At 39.5% G+C, this 23,766-nt stretch overlaps 1 protein-coding gene across 10 annotated transcripts in view; it reads left to right on the plus strand.

The window, feature by feature from the left end:
* TNS3 (tensin 3) overlaps nucleotides 1-23,766 on the plus strand; it is a 177,400-nt gene that overhangs the window by 100,934 nt on the left and 52,700 nt on the right. For all 10 annotated transcript variants that reach the window (XM_030445319.1, XM_030445318.1, XM_030445326.1 and 7 more), the window contains 2 exons: nucleotides 175-279; nucleotides 9,602-10,861. In XM_030445319.1, the coding sequence (XP_030301179.1) occupies nucleotides 175-279; nucleotides 9,602-10,861 (1,365 nt within the window). The remainder of the gene's footprint in view (nucleotides 1-174; nucleotides 280-9,601; nucleotides 10,862-23,766) is intronic.

Here is a 23,766-nt window from a genome sequence, read left to right on the forward strand (position 1 = left end):
TTATACCTGAAACATAAATTAGGCCTTTTTTAGCTGGTTTATTTAACTTGTCTTCATTTTAGCATATATTTTGGGGAGCCAACTTCTGCCAAAAGGCCATATATATCATGTATAGCATTACAAATGTGGCTGTGATAATTTTAGTCTCCAGTAGCTGTTGGTTTTTTTTTTTAGGATGTGACCACCTTCAGAATGACCATGGAGTGATAGTTGATTACAATAGCTCAGACCCACTAATACGCTGGGATTCCTATGAAAATATGGGCCCTGATGGGGAAGGTGAGTAATTCAGTCACTTGAGACCAAGGCAAAACCTTTCAAAACTGTGCCAGAGCTTCTAAGGAGATGAAAGAGCTTATTTGATTGAACCTGATGCCACTTCATTGTTGTGTTAAGCAGCTGTCGACCCTTCCCTATTTACCTTTAGTGGCTCTGATGGAAAGAAAGATGTAGTAGTTGTTTAAAAGAGATTATTGTTCATGCACTGAATTGGACTGAGACATAACTGGTTGATATGAGGTACTTTGTTATTTGTAAATTTACTAAATTTTAATTTTTTTTTAGTTATAAAGCTGCTAGTTGGAAACCTAATACAGTACTTTAAGAACAACAAAATGATGTGTTGAGTTTTTAGCCTTCAGTAACCTATGTTATCTGGAACATTGCAGGAGGTGCAGTGCACTGTAAAGTTTTAGATAAACAAACAGCAAAGGGTGCTCTTTTTTTGTGTATTTTCCTTCATAAATCTACCTGTTTCTGAGCTGCCCTTTGGTTTCTTCAAATTTTCTCCTGAACTCTGCTGCTACATGGAGATGAAAGCCTCCAGTAGCTGCCTTCAGATTCTGACTCCAGTGTGGGTGCTTTGCTTGAGTGAATGTTGTGCTTTAATTTTTCATGTTAAGGACTCAGAATGTCCCACCTGTGTCTGCACACTTCAGTGCACATGCATGCCTGACATTGGTGCAAGTGAAAACATGAGTGAAGGTACTGAAGGGATGCCAAAGTCCTTGCTTTTACAACTCTCCTCTTATGAATGAGACAGAGGTTGAGCTAGGATGCTTAAAAGGTCTTTATTGTGTCACTTTCTTAAGACCAGAAAGAGACATAATTGTCTCCTCTCTGCCTGCACTCAAGCATGCATATAGTGAACTACCTCATCTATCATGCAACATCTGAGTGTTCAGTTCAGTAACCAGTGAAAATGTGAATAGGGGGTGTCACGCCCCACAAGGTGGGTGCAGCACTGTCACATCTCACAAAGTGAGCAGGGCTCCCCAGATGTGGGGGCCAAACCAAAACTCACCTCCCACAGAGTGGGTAGGGCATTACATCCCGCAGAGTGGACACGGGTAGAATTCCCCAGAGTGGGGGTCAACTCAGAGAGATTCAGACTGGACCCTCTTGCTTTGTAAACTCCTCCAGAGAGGAGCCTAGGTGCAGCTGGGCCCAATCCCCCTCCTCCTCTAATTCATCTCTCTTAACAGCCTGTTTGGTGAGATTAAGTTTGGGAATTCTCTGCGCGGTACTCTAGCGGTAAGATTATTACCCAGGAAGTTTGTATAAAAACACAGCTTTACTTAATAAAGTGAGTAAGATCATAAAGCATATAGATTACAACTGGCAGAATTAGTAATGATGTTTCTTTCAAAGCAATGGATTACAATTTAGCAAAACTTAAGGAAGTTGTCAAAACCACAGGTTACAAGTAACAAAACTTAACAAAGCAACCAGTAGTAAAACTTCACAAAGGAAAGACCTCACCACCCTTGGATCCAGTGATGACCTTTGTAGGAAGTTCTGGTCCTTGGATGGTGGGCACACATCCAGCATTTGGAGTGTGCCTCTTCTATGCCACCTGACCCCATCTTTTTAGTGGCACATCTTGCACAGCCAGGTGTTCACTTCGGCCCCTCCAGATGGGATGACACAGCAATAACCCTGATTTCTGTGCTTGCACCCTCTTCAATGGTTTAACCCGGGGCACACACGAGATGTCACTCTGCCTCTGCAGGGCACAGCTTGCCTGCCCCTGTCCCTTATGGAATAAGGACAGTGTCCTGCCTGTCAGGGTGCCCATCAAACAGAGCTCCCCTTGCAAGGACAGTGTTCAGCTGATCGGGATAGACACCAAAGGAGGGGCTGCTCTTGTGAGAACAGGGCCCTGTTTATCAGGGTGGTTCCCCAAACGAGGGTCTCTCCTTGAGAGAAGAGAGTCCAGGTGGCTTTTGAATGAGGCCTCCACCCGAGTGCAATGTCCATTTTGTCAGGGTGGCTGTTTTGAGACAAATACTCTTTTTTTGGATTCTACAGGGGGCATCATCAGTCATGGCGTCATTTGCACACAGCATAAGAGGTCATGCTGTTTTTTGAATGAATGCATGTGCAGGAATGGACATGTGGTTCATACCAAATTGTAAGCCTCTGGGAAGACTTGTGAAACAAGTTTGCTGGGTTTTTTAGGCCCCCATGAAACAACAGCAGTCCTTTTTCTGGTAAATCCCTGAAGCAGTCACATTCTTCTGAGTGACTATTCCTGAATTTGGAATTACTGCCCATTTCCTGGTCTTTTAACATCAAGCACCTCACCCTTTTTGTTGATACTCCTTTTCAAAGACTTTCTCCTCCTGGTCCTGCATCAGGGTTTCAGCTAGCCACTACACCACTCCATTCATGAGAAGAATAATGAATAATATCATGGTGCAGCATTCACCCTTCACTCCCCATCGGCAAGCATCTTATGTTGATTAGAACAAATAGCCTGATGAGTTTCTGCTTACAGCTTTTGCAGAATGTTTTGTTTTGTTTTGTTTGTTTTGTTTTGTTATGGAGATGCTTTGATCAAGAAGTCTTGGTGCTATGATGAGTGTTGAAGAAGAGGTATTGGAAGGTATTTGAGGTATTTGAAGAAGGACTCTTTCAGCAAATTGGCATGCATTACTCTTGGGATTATCCTGCAACTGTCCATTTTGTTTAAAGGCTGGCATGCTGGATAATGAAATCAGCATTTACCTGGATGTCTTGGATAATCAGGGAAACGAAAAAGGGAAAATATTACTCCATACCTTATCCCTTTCTTTCCAGTCCACTCTGTTATCCTCAAAATATAAGTCTCTAAAAACTTTGTAAACATATATTACAGAATTGCCAGGTGAATGTTTATGAATCAGGAACTGATCTTGCAGCCTTGTACTGATTTACCAAACTGGAACCTGCTTTTTACATCACAGTTTGAGAGTTGCACTAAACGCAGTTCTAGGTCTCCAGATTGTAGAAAGCATCACAGTTGGGCAATGCAAAGGTCTAAATTATACAAATTCACAATTTTGTCTGTATCTTTTTTCTACAACTTGATTGGTTCATTGTGAAGAGTTTGTTTGCATGGCATTTCTCTTCTTGTCTGGGTCAGACCATCAGCCCTTGCAACAGTCAGCATCAAAGCTTTGAAGAGTTTACAGAATTTAAATGTTCCATACCTGAGTGAGAAGAGACTGGCACACCCAGCAATTTGATAGTCCTCAGATGTGGGAACATGCACAGAATCACAAGTACTCAGTACTGTAAGGGGAGTTTTGTCCCAGAAATCCTGGAACTGTTAACAAAGGAAGCATCTGCAAATCTGGTTGAGTGATACAGTTTGAGTACATCTTTCTAAATGCATCCATGTATAGGTTTAACCTGCTTTTTTACAGCATTTGCTTGAGTTCCCAAAGCATTGTTATGGTTATTGTGTGGAGCACTGTTAAGGCTATCTCAAACAATAAAATTTCAGCACCATGCTGATTTGTCTGAATTTGTCTGTTGCAGGTAAACTATCCATAGGATAAGTTTAATTTATGCAGAGCTGTCCAGTTTTCTTCTGGTAATAGCTAGTGGAGGTATCAGTGTTGAGCCTTACTCTCCATTCTGGAGTGCTGGATGCAAATGGTGCAAGATAACCAGAATGCCTGTGCAGTGCAGGCTCATGGAGGAACAGAAGCAGCCTGTAAGTGAAGCAAGGAATGCAGTTGTTTTTTTTTCCTCACAGAGAACCAAAATTCAGTGGGAGCAAAATTAAATTGCGACACACAAAATTAAAGGGAGACACAGCAGTTGGCATTTAAAGGTTTGAATGTACTTTCTTGTTTCTTTTTAAACCTTTGAGGCAGATGCTGAAGTTTTCCAGCTTACAAGCAAAGCTTTCCAGCTTATGAGCAATCCTGCATATTCCCAGAGAAGAGAGACAATTCTCTAGTTCTGGAAAAGTACTGCCAGCATAGTCTGGGGTTTGTGTCTTTTATCAGAGCCCTGACTGGTTTCATGTGCAGCCATTTGTAAGACCAGCCAACACTTGAACAGGAAAGTGTGTACTTTCTTAATTAGGTTTGAACTTAAGCTCCAACTCACTCATAAGCAGTGAGCAGATGTGAGAGCCACTTTTATCCTTTGTTCAGCTAAGTCGTCATTAAAGTCTTAGCAGTCCCTGAAGTAGAAAATTAATGTTGCCTAGGGGCATGGCTGTCTTGATTTGATGAATGCATACGTTTGTAATAATGTCTTGAGTAAAAGTTTGCAGGATGCTGAGTGGAGGGATACATCTGTTACTAAAGGGGGAACTAACAGGCTTGCTCTGGAGAAGGAGTCAATGCCTGCTGGGGTTTGGGAGCTTGAGAGCAGCAGCTGCTACATAAAAATAAGTGTTACCACTGCAGGTTTTTTGGGGAAGCTTTTCTTGCCAGAGAACTCCCAATAGCACGCTATTTCTTGAAGATGTGGATGAGAGTCTCGGACCTGATAGTTCAGTGTGGAAGAATACATTTTTGAAATGCTGTTTGATATAAGAAAACAACATCAAGAAATCACCAGTGTTTGGATAAGTGATATGGGAGTTGACATTCACTCAGCTTCATTTGGGTGTTGAAACAGACTGAGAAAAGAGCCACTGTATTGAAATAGCTTGTAGACTTGAATTAGCTTTTCTGTCAGCACATTTCCACTCCTCCTTGGCTTCAGTTCAGGTTTAATTGAACCTGATTGTCCCTTCAGGCTCCTCCCTCATGTTTATATTTTCTTTTGCTTTTTTTCTGGCTGATACAAGTCTCATGCTTCTATAGCAAGACCATTTAGCTCCAGAAGCAGGAACAGAAGCTGTGGATCAAACAGCAGGAGTAGCAACATTTCTTGCCTTTTTAAGCTGGGGTGTTTGCCTTAACTCTGGCTTTCCTCTATGCAAACTTTTTTTTAGAGAGTATTAGTTGATTTATATGAGCCAGTGGTTTGATTGCTGCAGAAAGTTCCTGATCATGCCTAGTAAAGAAGTAAGAAGCTTTGCTGTGGTTCAGGAGCTGGATATACAAACCACATATATTTCTGTATGGACTTTATAGGAATTTTATGGGTAAAGTTTGCATGGAATGAGGGCCTGTGAGTGGAAGAAAAAAATACAAGCACACATAAAAAGATTTAACTTTGAAGGAATGCAGCTCTGGACTTGTCCAGGTTTGCCTGAAGGTAGAAATATTTATTTATGGTGTTTAAAAAAAATAAGCCAGATCTCCTGTAATGTTTCTTACTGCAATATGAGCAAAGGTACAGTGTATGAAGACTTGTATATTTGCAACCTTCTTTTTGTTCAAGTGGCCTTGGTCAGAATGGCTCTTTCTGAGTTAGTGGTAAATGGGTTTATCTAGCTGGCTTGCATTTGTGTGTGTTTTCACAAGTGAAGGAACAGGGAGATAGCTGTGGGGACAAGTCAAATAGCTGGAAGTCTGAAACATCTTTTTAACTCACAAGCCTTCCTTTGGGTATTTGGATTTCAAGAAGGTAAGTGCCAGGAAACACAAGCTTGAAAGGAAGCCACTGAATTTAGTTTGTGTTTGTACTTCAACTCTGAATTTTTATAGAAGTTGCTTTTTGTGAAGTAGATATGGAACTGAAAATGCACACATAGCCTTTTCGCTAAGACTTTCATTTATAAGAGTCTCTCATCAATCATGTCCATGGCTGTTCAGGCATTTTAATCCACTGGCATTCCATATACTGGCAGTCTTGATGTAACAGGATAAGACACTGAACGCCACAAAACCTAATTGCCAGTTTTATGGTGCTGTAACATATCACAGAGCTGCAAGTGTGCTGACATGATCCCTTCTGCTGTGTTGGTCAGTTCTGACAGTGCTGTGTGATCCATTGCCACATGTAGTGATGGGGAAGCCCAGACAGCTTGCACTTATTGCTTGCTTATATGAAGTGGTTTTAATCATCTTAGCAGAATCTCGAATTTCAGTGATTTTATTTTGAATAGGGATCATACTATAGCAAAAAAAATGGTTACTGCTGAAGCTTCAGATCAGATTTACTTAGTTTCCCCATAAACATTGGATGTTTCCATATTTCATGGACATACACAGACATAGGAGTGTAAGATTTACTTTTCTTTCTTGGCTATAAGAGACCTTTCATTCTCTTAAGTTTGCTGCCTCTGTTCTAACCAAATTTTGTGTTGGGCCACCCAGAGCCAAACTCTTTGAGAAGTCACAGAAAGACTCTTGTCATTCCCAGTAGTATCTCTCTATCAGTCAGGCTTCCCATGAGTACAGATGTCATTCTCCAGTGTAGCTGAGATCTATACTTTTAAGTATATTTTTAAAGTTCTGAAAAAAAGACATTTTTACTCATCTACGTGACAGGCACGGGGAGGGAGAAATTCCTTTAGTAATTTTTTTTACCTTTCATCTGATTTAGTTGTATAAAACATTCCTACACCCTTGCTTGACACTTACCAGTTAACACTAACTATTCAGAAAAAAAAACTTCACAATCTCTTTTTAGTGTCCACTACAAAGTATTGCTCTGATTTGAGTAGTAATGAATTGAATGTGTTAGCCAGCAATGGGATCATTTGAGGGTTCAAAGAATCATTTAACGTCTACATTTATCTAAAAAGATGCTTTTAAATTTACTCAAAAGATATCTCAGGATCTGAAATTGAATCTAAGTTGAAGCTTTATACTGACATATAAATGCAGTATTGAAAAGGAACACAAAAGAATTGTGAATTGTTCACTATTTGAAAAAATAAAACAAATACCCAACAAAATCCAGAATATGGAAAATTGTTATATCCAATCCAAAGTCTGATGGAAAGAAGCACCTGAGTGCTCTAATTTGCATACTTGGTAAGTAAATAACAACGAAGGATCATAAGCAACCAAAATCCCATCCTCTGCAGGAAGTTGTTGTCATATTTATATCCAGTGGTCCAAATTCTTAACACCATCAAAAATACATTAAGGAATATTTTTTTTGCGTATTTCACAACCTGTACAGACATTAGAAAACCTTTCTAGAAAACCTAACAGCATGGAAGATGTTGAGAAACTGTCAATTGGCTGTATTTTCCTTAGACACAGAATTTTTAAATTTTCAAATGTAGCACACATCCAACCTCATGCATAGCAGCTCTTTTTACCGTGGGATTTACACATCATTAACTTCAGCAAACTTCTAACAATTTCCACATGGAAAAGTTCTGTGGCAAGGGGAGTGGCTTTCTTTTTTTCCCCTAGACTGGTAATTTGTTCTGAAAAGAAGTATTTTGATCTTTTGCATGTGCTGTTTTTAAAATGGACATTAGACAACTAATAGGTCTTAGATCTTAAAAAGTAGAAAGTTGTCCTTTAGTTATTAGCTAAAATCTATTAAACCTGTCATATAACCTCCAGCTTTTAAGTATTTTAACCAAATGGCCTTTTAACCAAGTATTTTAACCAAATTGGCCTTTTCCAGCCACACCACTTTTCTTGCCATTGTATGCTGATGAATTCATTGACATCACGGGTGCAATTTCTGAACGATGTTTTTTCATAAAATGGTGTTGCTTAAAAAAGGTTCTGAGTTTGGAAGTTTTTTGATGACAGTGCCATTGGAAGTATATTTTGAAAGTGTGTGGCAGAGTTGATGTTGAAATACATTGGGCTCTCCATGGCTCTATTGATTCTGGAACAACCACATTTGTAGGCTAAGCTATTGGTTACCTTTGACAAAAATCTACCTGTAATAGTCTAAATTGTAATAGTCTAATTTTCTTGTTTTCAAACAATTCTCAAGCTATGGGTAAGAAAAGTTATTCAGAAGCTTCTGCTTAATAAAAATGTTTTGGTAAATGAGCATTAAACTCTTTGAAAGTAGAACTGTTCTGTTTACTTTCTTTGTTTGGCAGTGGAAATATTTACTTCCAAAGCTTTTCATAAGAAACAAAATTAATAGTGTTCATTTTCAGCACTGAGTAAGAGTCCAGTATCTATACTCTACCTCAGGTTGGTCTAACCTATGTAATGTGTGTGGGAGGTGGACAAACAAGTTCAATAAAAAAATCATAAGAATGGGCCTGCCCTGGCTTTATTTTCTGCTGGATGTTTTAAATTATTATTATTATTATTATTATTATTATTATTATTGTTGTTGTTGTTGTTGTTGTTGTTGTTGTTGTTGTTGTTGTTGAAAAGAAGTAAGTATGATGGGCAGGTGACCATTACAAAATACAGGCTGTGTGTTTCAAGACAGCAAGGAGCAGCGGGGTTCAGGGATGTCAGTACCAGTTTTGGGATCAAAAACAGTATGGTTACTTTAGTGAGCCCTTCCACTTGAGTTCATTAACCCAGAAAGAAGGTAAAATTCATCTCAACCAGTTCTTCTGTGCATATCTGATGTCATTGAAGTATGCTAAGTTGTGCTCATTCAACTGGAAGCAGGAATTTGTTGTTCTCAGGACCCGGACTTAGTAAACTTAGTAGATGCATTGTCCTGCAAAATTGTGTTTTCAAAAGATGCTCTAAACAAGAAGAAAATTTCTGGCCTATATTTATTATGAATGGTTTATTCATTACCTGTAGTGAAGTAAGTACCTCAGAGATCAGAAGTTAAGTTAGGTTATTCCCATCGTTGGTGAGGAAGAAGTTATATTCTTATTTTTAAGGTATTATGTCCTTGCTTATGAAAATTGAATGTGAAATGCATACCAGTTCATCCACATGTAGGAATCTCATAGCCTAACATTTCCTCACGCATGCCTTTGTGAAGGGGTCTTACATTCATTCCAAGACTGGCAGCTCTGATTGAAAGCCTGTTTTTTCTGTGCACCACCAAGAAAATGAAAAAATGATTCTTTATAATGCACTTAGGCCACCAAGTAGAAATGGATGAACTGGCAGTTGTATTATATATATTCAAGGCAGGTATTGGTAGCAGATTCCTACCATTCTTGCTTTGCATGGAATGCATAGTACCTGCCTCTCACTTTAACGGTGTAATTCTTCAAGGTTTTACTAGGAATTAGTGGAGCCCTAAACATACATTCAAAACAATATAAAAAAGAGAACTGTGTTTGATCTTGGAGCTATGAATGGCATGTTCTATTTCCATCAAGAAAATGGTTATTAATTGAAATGTAAAATGAAAGAAGGTAGTGCTGTTGATTGATAATGCATTGTAAAGCCAAATCAGTTCTGCAGAAACAGTACTGTTGGTATTAGCAGTACATCTGTCATGTGGTGCACCAGCAGTAAAAACCCGTACATAATGCATTGAAATTTTCTCCTCTTCCTTGTTACTTCTCTCTCCACAGTGCTACATACTCAAGGTCCCATTGATGGCAGCCTGTATGCAAAAGTGAGAAAGAAGAGTTCTTCAGACAGCAGCATCCCTGTTGTTGCTCAGGGTGTTCCTGTGACTGGCAGTCCTGATCACAGTGATCACACCCTATCTGTCAGCAGTGACTCAGGACACTCAACAGCTTCCATCAGGACAGACAAGACTGAGGAGCGCCTTGTGCCAGGAGTCAAACGGGGTCCGAGCCCAGAAGAGAAAGCAGAACTGGACCAGCTTCTTAGTGGCTTTGGTCTGAAGGATTCTGTCAGTGTCACCAAGGATTTGACTGAGGCTCGATGCAAGTACAGGGGCACTCGCCACATAGTGCCGGCTCAGGTTCATGTGAATGGAGACACTAAGCTGAAGGACAGAGAGACTGATATTCTAGATGATGAAATGCCTAATCATGACCTTCACAGTGTGGACAGCATTGGGACATTGTCTTCCTCAGAAGGGCAGCACTCCACCCACCTAGGAAACTTTAGTTGCCACAAAAGCAGTCAGAACTCACTTCTTTCAGATGGCTTTGGAAGCAACACTGGGGAAGATAATCAAAATGCTTTTGCCCCAGACCTGGGTATTGGTGTGGATTCCCTCTATGAAAGGTCATTTGGAAGCGCTGAGCCAAAGTCAACTCAGCAATTGCAACAGAATTCTTCTGTCCCACCCCAGCCCCAAGCTTATGGCCCAAGTAACTACTCTACTCAGACCTGGGTACGCCAGCAGCAGATGGTCACTGCTCACCAGTATGGTTTTGCCCCAGAGAATGAAATGAGAGTTGGCATTCATAACACAGTGGAGAATTTGGGCAGTGTCCAGAGCCAGCACCAAGTCCCAAACACCTCAACATGTGGCTCCAGCAACAGAAATGCTGTGCAGAGAGAGCTAGAAAGTGTCGCAGATGCTGCTGAAGATGCAGAACATCCCACTGCCAAGAGTTTTAAGTCGAGACCAGTACCTCAGAGGGACACAAATGGCCTTGATCTAGGAGGGAACACAGCAGATTTGCCAGCTTCTCCAACTTTGGATATTGATCAGTCCATTGAACAACTGAACAGGCTTATCTTGGAGTTAGATCCTACATATGAGCCTATCCCGACCTGCATTAACACTGTCATCAGGGACAGAAACCAAGTGAATACCTTCACCAGCCTTAATGTAGATGTGAAACAGCTTAGCAGGAGTCCTAGCTTCCATGAAAAATTAGAGGTCACGAACAGGAATGTGTCCTGGCATGGTAAGCTGTTGTAATACTTTCTGAATATAATGCTTTTCCTAGCTCTTGTGTCTTCTTGGTATGATACAGCATGGCTGTACTCAGGTTATGACTTAGAACTTTCAGGGATTATTTCTTACAGGCTCTTTACATAATCATCAGAAAAAATATGGAATCAAACTGTTGTAAGATAATAGAGCTTTGTAGATACTTGTTTTTATTGGTCAGGGAATTCTTACCTGCAATAGATCAGAACTCCAGGGAAACCTTTCAGTAATGCTGTAGCTAAAATTAGCACCCAAACTGATAGTGTTTGAAAATTCTATGTGGTCTAATTCCTCTGGCAGAATATATCCCCTTCCTTTCGTCCCTTCTCTCTTCCTCTTCTCGCTCTTCCTACTTCCAGTCTTGGTGCAGTGAAAGTGTGCTTGTGGCTCCAGGATTTAATTCAGTATCAGCTAAAATACCAGAATACATGTTTGTGGCCTCACTGGACACAAATGAGCTGGTTCAGCTGGAGCCCAATTGGCTATATGAGCCAGGGCTATATGATCAAGAATGGTGAAATCACAATTTTGTGTTTAGGAGGGTAACTGGGGACTAAAGAGCTCCAGAAATCCAGGAATATTGGATTCATGTTTTGTAACTATTATTGTTTTATATATTGTTTCTGAGGAAATATTAGCTACTTGCACATATTCACTGAACAAATTGCAAAAGTAAACAATTTTATTGTTTAAGTATTAAAGGTAAAAAGGACACCACACTGGTGAGGGGTCATGGGAAGGGGTTAATAGTGGGAGAAAAAGCAAGAAATCATGTTTTTAAACAAATTAATCACCCAGGGTGAAAGCTTTTTAGCTTTTTAAGAAAAGAAAAGGAGAAGAAAGGAAGAGATGATCCTGCTTCTCACCCTCCAGAGAAATCACTGCCTTCGGGGACGGTAGGGGGATGGGAACTGTGCTCTGTGTGTGTGTGTCTCTGTATGGAATGATGGTGGTACTGCTGATGCTTGTCGCTGCTGTCCTCTGCTCCTTCTCGCTGATCCCTGTCACTTATGCTCCCTGCTGAATTTCCTCCTTTTTCCTCTTATTTTTTTGTAGTAAAAAATTTCTTCTCATCAATGAACAGAGCAAAGCAGTGCCGGCGTTTCAAGAGACAGGTTTCTTATTTTCAGTGTACTGCCATCTCCACAACATCACAGCTGCTTAGCTGTTTGGTTTTAATGCATGAATCTTGTGGGTCTTGCAGGATTAAATTCATTAGTTTGTATTTCTCTTGTGTCTTTCCAAATTATTAGCTGATGAACAACATGAAAATGAAATTCTTCCAGCAGGAGAGAACTCTTGTCTTTGGTGTACAGTGAAGCTAGTGAAGGATATAAAAGAGCTATTTAGAGTAAGCCATCTTTTACACTTCTGTGTTTAAAGATACGAATCTGAAAAGAGATACTTAATTTTTTCTCACAAGTTCTGGTTATCTACCAAAGGAAGTAGGAGTCACTGCCAGTTCCCTTCCATTTGTAAAGTCAGGTAAACCAAGTAAACTTCCTGCCTTAATAAGAAAGACTTATGAGAATAAGAGTCCTTGGGGCATGTTCTGGAAGAGAATTTGTTTTAAAGATAGTGATGAATTTGGAATCACATATGAATATGCAGAGAGCATTTATAATCCTGGGTAATTTGGAGGGGGCAACAGGCCAAAGTATGAATGAGTAAACAGTTCAGGAGTCAAGAAGCTCCTTCACCTTTTGTCATGCCCTTGCCTTTGTCAAGGCATTTCTCTCTCCTTCATCAGTTTGATCAAGGGAAAATTAGGATTAATGTCTCTTAGAAGTACCAGAACATCCTTACAGGATGTTTATATCATATTATGCTTCAGATATAACCTTATGCATATTGATGCCTAATTGACTTACAATTCAGGTCAATAGAAGACCTCTTTGATGGACTTGAACATGGGGAAGAGAGGCAGCAAACACTATTTGTGTGCTGAAAGTGGTATGTAAGTGCTAATTGCTTTCCATAGCAACTCTGGCATTGAATGTTTTTCCCTGTACCCTCTATCTCTTCTCCAAAGCAATACCCACATTCCTACTGAAATCACAGAATCAGTCACTGAGATTAGGAAGGACCTCTGGAGATATCTGGTCCAGTCTCCTGCTCAGGCAGGGCCACCTAAAGTGAGGCCTAGATGATTTTTTTGTCTCCTATGTCCAACCAACTCTCTGGGACGGCACTTGCCAGTGCTCAGTCACCCTCACAGGAAAAGTTGTTTCCTGATGTTCAGAGGGAACCTCCTGTGTTTCAGTTTGTGCCCATTGCCTCTAGTCCTGTCGCTGGGCACTATGGAAGAGAGCCTGGCTCCCCCATTCTTTGCAGTCTCCCTTCAGGTATTTAAAAATACTGTTGAGATCCCCAACACACTTTCATTTAATCAAGGATTTACAGAAGTGCCACCCGCTATTTCATGGACAGTTACGCACTCTAAATAATCACAAATGCTTCTGCATGATGTTTTATTTCAGCATAAAGGCTGAAATAAAGGCATACCTTGCTGGACAAAAAGGCTCATTACTTAAGGGGCAGTCAGGGAATGGATCAACTGGTATTTGGGTCTTTAAGTCTTTTCTTAAATTTTTGCTTGGATGAAGTACTTTCTCCATTCATACTTTTATTGTGCTGAAGTCAGGTTTTGTTGAAGTTCTGACTAAGTCTCTCATTGACATTAGAGAGGAAAGTGGCAAGTAAAGGGTTTCCCCTGCATTTTTAGAGCCCAAAATAAATTAATGACTTGTATAGAGAGTTTAAGCACTGCAGAGATCCTTAAATGTGTGGAATCCAGGATGTAATGCTTGTTCACATCTGGTCTTGGCTTACGTTGCCTAGATTTATGGGCCTCATTTTACCATATTCCTAGTGACTCAGGATCTTTATGTTTAGGAAATTTCCTTTAGAAGTTTAACCCTTAAAGTGTTTTCTTTTACCTGCTATTTTTCAGAGCCTTATGCTGCCTGTGTTTTTTATGTTGGTTATTGATTTCTAGCTTTATTAGTCTCTATAAATTATGGTATAAATATAATATAAAATGCTGTAGCATATTCTCAGCTGAAATCTGTTTGTGGTGGTCCTTGTTGAGACTTTATAGTCCATTTCATCAAAGGCAGCAAAATTGAATAGATGTTTTTCCTTTCCTCCTACTCATAATTCGGTGGGGAGGCATTATTAGTTTTCATTTCTAGGGGTGTAAGCTAAAGCACCATCATTATCAACTAATGTTACTTCGGAGGATGGCATTTTCTGGCAGAAGAGGTAGAGAGTAGGAATAGTAAGGATTTAGATACTTTAATTTAGTCAGGGCCTTTAGATAGCTGAATTCCTTTGAATGTTCTGAAGTTTAAAGACCTCTGCTTGTGCTTAATGTAGTAGGTAGTGTCTCGAGGATATTCTCTTGTGCCTTGCTCTTGAGTGATAAGATGTTGTTTTAGATGTGTGTTGAGTCCCTTGCCTGCCATTTGAACCCTTTGAGTATATTCATTGTGATTAACAGTGTCATTTTATGTTGTGTCTAATGCAATTGAAATGCTTCAGACTGTTCCCAAGAGAAGTGGCCTTATCCTGCCTCCATGATCCTTGGTGAGACATTACCCTGTTCATCTCTGCATCACATCTGGTATTTGTGATGGTGAGGTTTGTTGGATTAGCTTTTTAATTTAATGGCCTGGAGGCTTTCTTACAGGTTAGTTCTCTGTCAGATCAAAAAGTTAAACTTGCTATATGGACAGGGAGTCATATGTGCAAAACGAGTGTTGGGGGCACATGGCTGGAGAGGGGGGACAAGCAGAATGGCCATTCTAGCAGCCTTTAAACCAGATAGAACATTTATCCTGAAGACTGGTACTGATAGCTTTGTAATAGGACCCGATCTGTAGGAACTTCACTGGGAGGAACAGAGTTTTTCTAGTGTATTATCAAATACCATTAGGAAATTATGATGAATACTGGGACAGAGCTACGACAAGGGTAAATTCAGTGTTTTAAGCCATTAGCATCAAGACTAAGGTGGAGATGTCAGAAGATGATCATAGTTCTGAGCATAAAACACAGATGTTCTGATAAATTCTTTCAAATTTTGCATAGCACTGCACAGGCATAAATCCAGAAATGTAGTCCAATCGTTTCAGTATTCTGCTAGGCAGATAAGTGAATACTGGAAAAGTAACCTATGTTTTGCAGAAGCCTCACCTGTATAAGAAAATATGTAGATAAATCAAAAGAGCAAAATTAATGCAGTTTTACTGGGGGTGAGAAAAGGAAAAGCAAACCTACAGTTGGTGAAGCAATGAAATACTCTTTATTAGCTTCCTTCCTTTCTCAAACATACTTGACTTTTCACTTGTCTTTGACGGCTAGAGGTATGCAGGATCTGTGTGAGGAGAGGTAGAGAAAATGGCCTTAGGCTATGCAGGTCTGTCAAAGGCTCTACCCTTTCACTGTACAGACACAAGCACTTAAAAAGTCTGTTGTCTCCATACTCCTCCCAAGAAACAGTACAAGGAGTAATCAATAATAGAAATACCCTCTGTACTCACTAGGATAGGTAACTGGCAAGTGTTAAACAGTTAAAAAAAAATAGATAGAAATGTAACTCTTGGTTAAAGTCAAAAGTGTATTCCTACATTTGTGGCAGCAAACTAAATGGAAATCCCCTCTTCAGACTTTAACATCGCTTTCCCTCCACAGTGCACAGCTGAAGCATCAGTTTAATTTGACTCTATTAGCCTGTATCTGCACACATTGCAATGAAAACCTGTAAACATGTCCTATACTGGAACAAAAAGAAAATCTTATAAGCGAAATAATCCCTTAAAATAACAATAATGCATCGTTGTTCGTTGCCAATTTGTAGTAACAGAGCGCGGGCCTGCTGGATGTGATTTACCTTACCTTGGAGTAGACTTACAGAATTAGGATAAGCAGGAGATTCTCCAAAGTAATTCATAAGCTGCTGAAACTACTGCAGCATAGGAGGTGTAATTGATAGCACAAGGAAATGCTGACAGCCACATCAAAGAGGAAATCGCCACAAATAAAGGATAACCAAAAACCAGCAATTGTTCGCTTATGAGTAATGGTTGGTCTTATACAGTCAGGTTTTAGAGGGAGCTCTATGCCCAGTGGCAGTCCTTGGCCTTAAAACTAGTATATCAACTGAAGGAATTGGTCAGTGTTGGAGGGAGTTGGCAGATAAGGACCGAGAACCTCTGAGTAAAGTTGAATGGACAGATGGGGTATTTGGAGTCAGTAAAAGCAAAAAGTGCTGGAGATGCATGGGCTTGACATGATGGTTTCATAACTTACATGCCTACAAGAAAGCTGGGGTAAGTAGAAAGCTGGGGTAGGTAGAAAGCTTTTTACATAGGTGTATAACAAGAGGACAAGGGGAAATGTGTGGGAAAAAAGTCTGTGGAGGCTTAAGGATTCCATGTACACATCAATATGATCGTATGAAATCGTTTATTGATAATTTGCACTCACTTATATAGAGAAGCCTTGTTTACACCATCATATCATGCAGGTGGCTTTGTATTCCAATTACACATTCCATTCTCACAGAACCACTCTTCTCACATAATTGTTTTTCTCTTCTGCTGCCAATTAGTTATCTCTTTCCCATTAGCTCATTTTTAGAAACCTGTAACTAGGCCTCAATAGCCATTAACCCACTGTAGCCTAAGCTGAAGTAAGTCAGAATTGCTCACAATCTGTGTATTTCTGAACTGTTTCCCCAACAGAAATGGTTTCAAATTTGAAGAGGGGAGATTTAGGCTGGACATTAGGAAAAAATTCTTTCCTTTGAGGGTGGTGAGATGCTGGAACAGGTTGCCTGAGGAAGTTCTGGCTGCCTCATCCCTGTTCAAGGCCAGGCTGGATGGAGCAACCTGATCTAGTGGAAGGTGTCCCTGCTTATGCAGGGGGGTTGGAACCAGATGATCATTAAGGTCTCTTCCAACCCTAGCCATTCATTGATTCTATAACTTGAAGGTTGAATTACAAGAGAATGGTGGAGGCAGAAAACATGTGCCTTAAGAAGGCATGTACAGGTTTCCAGTGCCCTGCAAAACTGAAAGAATAAAACTGTGTGCCAGCTGGGATGCACGTTATGGTCCATTCTTATCTAACTTGCCTTGTATGTTTCTACACTGATAATCAGATTGTTAACCATCCCACTTTTCAATGCTTCTTTCTAATTTTTATACACATATACCTTAACAGAGGTTACCATGGCACAAACTAGTGACTGTCCATGTAGAAAACATCTGGCTTATGTCCAAAATTATGTGTTGGCTTAAGTGCTCAGTATTTTTGAGAACAGGAAAAAGAAGAGAGTGATCCTTGAAATTTTTATTTATTTATTTTTTTTATTTACTTTTTTTTTGCTTGGATAGGTCTTTATGAACTATATAGAACAGTGGCTGATGACCTCTTTTCCCCTTCAGTGCTAAATGCATTGCTTATCAGAGGTGAATCACTGCACTGTTTATTTTTTCCAGTGCTTTGTTTTTACATGAGCTACATTCCATGGGGAAGAGTTTCTGATAGTAAAGGAAGCTGCTGTTCACTAGTTTCATAGTGCTGCAGTAGTTCCTAATTTTAAACAGGAAAACTTGTAGCCTAAGCAAATTTTAGTGTGTAAGTTTTTCTCTGCAGCCTTATATTCCCCCTTCACTTTGTATACTCTTTCATGCCTAATAACACAGAATTCATTTCTAAGACTTACTTCTTCAAGCCAGCCATCTTTTATCACAAAGCTTATGCTCACTGGGTGGAGAAAGAAGCTAAAATAAAGTTTTGCTTCTACCTAGAAAACTGTAGAAGCAAGAATCCATTATTAAATGTAGAGAATAGAAAGGTTTTTTACCAGTTTTTGGAAAAAACTGACATTATTATTACCCATGTTTCATCCTTGCCCCCCACCTTTTCACTCTTAAAATGTTACCACTTGCAACTTCAGAAAATGTTGGAAGCAGTTGAAGAATTACATGACAGGAAAGCTAAGCACATGAACACATGCATTCAGCATTTGAAGGCAGCCTGTTCCCATTGCATGATTTAGAGCCATGTCTTTCTAAATTGGCCAATATGAGGAACAGAGACCATGTTTTCCATAAAGTTGAATTATACTGTTGATCTCAGCTGATTTTAATTTTTCATGCATTAAGCGTTTGAAAATACCATCTTAAACAGTCTTAAGTTACCTAATGTGATGATATAGCATTCACACAGCTTTACAGTTTGTTTGGAGTTTATATAGCCTATCAGCTCACTAAAGAACTGAGACATCTTCCCTCCCACAAAATAACCCCAACATGCAAAATTAATAAAAATGAGGGGGCTAAATATCTTACTGCAAGTGTCTGGAACACCTTCAGAGACCTTTCATATATCAGAAACGAATTTTTGAAAATGGGCCAAATAATGTTTTCATAAATCATGTTACAGTGTGTCTGCAAAGGAGAGAGGAACAAATTCTTTTTGCATACTTTATGAAACAGTAATTTTTAAAAGCATTGAACTATTCCAGATGTTCCCAGGCACTCTGTGTTATTCTGTGGGAGAGCAAACCCAGTCCATCTGAAATAAGTTCTGAAGTGACAAGAGAACAAAGCTTGTCCAAATTCTCATGTGCTTTACTTGCATGTACTAACAATACACTACAAAACTTGCAGTTTCCATTCCACAGGAAAAGTTTGATACCTGACTTGGAGTTAACTTGGAGTTAACCACCTGACTTTGGTTTACAGTAAATATTTAATGGAATTTTTAGCTAGGCTAAAGTTAAAAAAAAATGGAATTCTAATTAAATTAATTTTTTACACTAAACTACATTTAATTTTTAAGCTAAAGTTAAAACCAGAAGTTTACTTACATTCAGCAACACAGTAAATTTTGTAGTTTATGTCATGCTCTTATTCTACAAATACCAATCTTGAAACTTGTCGGCTATGTGTTTGAGTGCCAGTATGACATCTCTGTATGAGTTTGGAGATAGCAGTTTAGATTTTGCAGCAGGCTTGCTGCCCATGACTGGTATGGTAAAAAGGGCTAAATTGGCCACGCCTGTTAAGGTGCTGGTTTTCAACATGTTTAGTGGCCTACTTGGATTTGGGGTTAAGTTTAGACCTTTTCATTTGCTTGTTAAGACTAATGGGTTATAAGGAGTTTGGACTCTCAGTCTACTCCTGGTTCTAGATGGGGGAAAAAAAGACAGTTTGCTTGTGAATCATTGCTAAACATGTGGTATCTTTTCAAGAACAAAGAGATTCTTCTGTCTGCCCCTGCACTTCCTACTACATTTTATAAAGATTAAGGCACTGACACACAACTCAGTTGGCTTTTGCTCTGATTAATCCCTTTGTAACTATGCTCCTGTTAATTTGTAACAGTGACTGTAAAACTTGATTTTAAATCCTCACATTTTTTCGTTGGGTTAAGCATACAGATTCCTTGAAAGCTTGATCATTAAGTGCCTTCTGCAAAAATCTTAAACTTTGTAGACAACAGAATAGTGGCAGAGAATAAAATAACTTCTGATTTGGGTGGTGGTGTGGTAACATTTTTTAGTACGTGGGGCAGTCCCTGAAGGCTCCTGTGTTAGAAGTTAAATTGTTCCTTGGTGAATTGTTAAACTTCCTGTTGTTGGACTGAATCCCCATGATTCACAGCAATGTGTAGTCAGAGTTATGGAGGTCTTTTAAAGTGCTGTATAGTCAGTGACATCTGGAATTTCTGCCACGCTAACAATTATTCTCCCCAGAGTCTTATTTAAGCCTTCATGATTATGCTGGAGTCTTTGAAAGGGGTACTGGAAAAGCAGCCTTGTGGGAGTTTTCACTGTCCTTTTCTCAAGAGAATAATTGAGTTTTATCACTCTGAGTTGAACTGGTGGTGTCTTTTTTATGTAGTGGCAATCATTTCCAAGTTGTCTGTCTGCAGAATCTATTATTATGCTTTTGTTTGTTGTTGTTTGGTTTTTTTTAATTACAGTATCTGTTAAGCTGTATTGGTTGTTCTATTGATTAAACATACATCTAATAAGTTTTCCTTTTGTTTCTTCAGACCACTTATTTTTCATAAACCATGTACATGTGGCTTGTCGTATTTTCTTAAATGTACAGGTTTAACATTTTGTCTCCTGTGAAAGGGATAGTGTTGAAATTAATTTAGAATTCAAAAAATCTTGCTGAGGAGGAATAACTTCATTAAATAAGAGAGAAGCTATCTGTGATACACTAGGTAACATTGCTTAAGCTCTAACCAGAGATAGATCGTTAACTCTTGAGTGTCGATGATTGAAGTGGTTAAAATTAATCTTACAAGTTCTGACATTTGCATTTCAATGACATAACAACTCACCATGCTTGCAACCTGCTAGATAATTTCAGCATGGAACTTTTAAGGTTAATGTCTTGTAAACACTGACTAATCAGTGTTTCCCTTTTTGACTGAATTGACTGAACGGCAGCAATTCTTGCTTTCCAGATTTTCAGTATAATAGAATTTTTCAACCTTGTAAAGGCCAACATGAAATGTAAGTTAAAATTTAGGTACTAGATTCAAAGCTTGATGGCACCTTTTGATTTAGAAAAACTATATGTCCTCTATACAAAGGTTTGATCACTCATTTATTTACATAATTACAAACAACACATTGACATTAAGCATTGAAACATGTACATGTTTGCTAATTTCCAAAAAATACTCTAAATGAAAACTTGTTTGGTCTTACATTGAATGAGAGAAAATTACACTTAATGGCTCAGATTTCAAGTTAATTCTTGGTGGTCTGATGCCATCTGTCATTGTCTAAGCTGCTCTGCAGTTGGTAGAAGGCAGTATTGTCAAATAAAACTGCTGCAGCCTTACCTTGAGTATTGTGGCTGGTTCTGGATCCCACCATTAAAAAAAAAAATTTAAAGGTATTTCAGTATGTCCAGAGGAGGGCAACAAAGCAGTGGAAAGATCTGGAAGGTGTATCCTCTGAATAGTGGCTGAGGACTCTGGGTTTGTCTAATGTAGAGAGAAGGACACTGAGAGGCAACCTCATGGCTCTGTACAGCTTCCTGAGGCGAAGAAGTAGCAGATCTCTTCTCCCAGGAACCCAGAGCCAGGATGCATTTGAATGGCTCAAACCTGCATCTCTCAGGGGAGGTTTGGACTTGACATGAGGAAGGATTTCATTACTCAGGAGGTGGTAAAACCCTGGAACATGCTTCCAGGTGATCAGTTCCCCATGCCTATCAGTGTTTAAGAAGCATTTAGACAATGCCCTTAATGTCATGCTTTAACTTTTGGTCAGCCCTGATATGGTCAAACAGTTGGACTCAATGATTGTTGTTTGTTCCCTCCAGCTGAAATACTCTGCTCTAATTTGCTCGTTAAAGAATCAAAATGTGATTCAGGTTGAAAGGAACCTCAGGAGGTCATTGTATTCCATCTCCTGCTCAGAGCAGATTCAGTTAGATCAAGCTGCCCATGGTCACGTTCAGTCAAGTTTTTGAAACCTCCAAGGTTGCTGATTTCACAGCATTTTCACATGTCTGATCCAGACATTGACCCCTCTCCGTGTGCAACTCTTTTTCCTTGTATCTGGTCAGAATTTCCCTTGCTGCGACTTGTCTGTTGCCTCTTTTCCTGCCACTTTTAATCTTTGAGAAGAGTGTGTTTCTGCATGTCTGTAATTCCTCCTGTATGCATTTGAAGAGAGCAGTGAGAGCCCGTTTTACCTTCTGTTATTGAGAGTGAGCAAACCAATTTCTCCAGCTTTTTCTTACGTGGTGTACTCCAGTCCCTAACTGTTTCGTTAACACTGTTGGATTCAGTCCAATTTACTGTATCTTAGGACTCAAAACTGGGCACAGGGCTCCAGGTGTGGCCTAACAAATACTGACCAGAGGGAAGCAATCACTTTCCTTGACCTGGTGGCTTCTGTCTTGCTATTACAGTTCTGTTGGACTTCTGCCACTTGGGTTAGTGCTTTGGAAGTGGAGGAGCCACAAGGGTGGCTCCTGTGAGATGCTCCTGTGGAAGCTCCCCTGGTTCCAGTGTTGGCCCCGGTTCTGCCTAAGGCAGTGACAATCAGCTGAATGTTCACAAGTCCATGGGAACTGATGGGATTAATCCCAGAGCACTGAAGGATGTTATGGCAAGACCCCTCTCGATCATCTACCAAAGGTCTTGGGAGTCTGGACAGGTCCCTGCTGACTGGAAGCAATTCAGCTTTATTCTGGTTCACAAGAAGGGTGTGAGGGAAGACCAAGGGAGCTACAGACCTGTTAGCCTAACCTCAAGTCCTGGAAGAAATATGGAGAGGATTATAGTGGATACTATTGAAAGTCATTGAAAGAATAATGTGATCATCAAGCAGAGTCAGCATGGGTTCAGAAAGGCAAAATCCTGTCTAAGTAATTGCTGTCCTTCTGTGATAAGGTCAGCTGCCTGGTCAATGGAAGGAAGGCAGTGGACTCAGTATTCTTGACTTTAGTAAGGCTTTTGATAATGTCCCTCCCAGCATCCTTCTGTTGGATGCATCCCAGTTGTGGGATGAGTGAGTTAGTGGTGTGCTGTGTGAAGATGTGGCTGAAGGGCAGAACTCAAAGGGTGGTAGTGAATGGGGCTACATCTGGCTGGTGACTGGTCACCAGATGTGTTTTTCAGGGTTCAACTCTCAGGCCACTTCTGTTGAATATACTTACCAATAATCTTGATGCAGGAGTTGAATGCACCCTTAGCAAGTTTGCTGATGATGCCAAACTCAGAGGTGATGTTAACTCTCCTGGGGGAAAAGTCTGTTTAGACTAGAGCATTGGACAGTCATTAAAGGGATGAATTTTAACAAGTCCAAAAGCTGAATTCTGCACCTGGGATGGAGTAGCACCAGGCATAGGTCTAAACTGGGAGAGGAATGGCTGGAGAGCAGCCATGCATAAGGGCTCAATTCTACATCCTTATTACTAAATGAAATGCAATTATTTTGATAGTTTGAGATAAAGAATTACTAAATATGATTTTTATTTATTTGTGGTGGTCAGTGTATCATAATAATCTTCTCACTCTTCAGACCAATTTGAATAATTTATTTATAGGGTTCATGTAAATATTTTCTATAGTACCTTGCCTTTGTTTAAAAAAGAAAAAAAACAACAAGAAGAAAGAAGTACCAAAAAGAACAATGCAGAAGAACAGAAGGGCAGTTGAGTGGCCTGAAGTTAATATTAAAATCTTTAAGGGTGACTGCACTTCTTCATACAAGGAGACTTGATTTAGAGCCCCTTATAGAGGGGCTATTATTAACATAATAGTTTTTGAAGTTTATCTGAGACAACTGCTAATATACAAGGTAAAGCACCGTTGTTGATATGCTGCTGCAGGTGAGATTTTTAGTATCCTGTTGTTCTTTTTCTAATAGCTCTAAATACCTTTTTTCTAAAGCAACCAACCAAAGATTATCCACTGGCTATGATTCTGTTAGCTGTAGCATTGGCATGGTGATAACCATCTCACAAGATGCCTGATGCTGGTGTTATTTGCAGCAAAAGGTTGCAAATCCATTGGAATATTATTATTCAGGGAAAACAAAAATATTTGTGTAGTTCACAAAGAAGAGATAAATGAGAGTATACAAAAATGCTTTCAAAGAAATAAATATATGCTTCTGGGATATTTATGAAGCTGCAAAATCTTAAGTAAACCTGCAAGAACAGAAAATGAATGATGTGACTTCTAGGAAGTTTTGGCTCCTGACACTTGACACTGTAAAAGATGCCATTTAAATTAATAACTCTAAACATCTGTTACATTAAGTGAGGAGCTCTGAAGTACATTTGTGAAGCTAATAAACAACTAAGTAAAAGTAATTTTTTGCCG

The sequence above is a fragment of the Calypte anna genome, chromosome 2 (assembly GCF_003957555.1).
Source record: "Calypte anna isolate BGI_N300 chromosome 2, bCalAnn1_v1.p, whole genome shotgun sequence".
NCBI classification, from domain to species: Eukaryota; Metazoa; Chordata; class Aves; order Apodiformes; family Trochilidae; genus Calypte; species Calypte anna.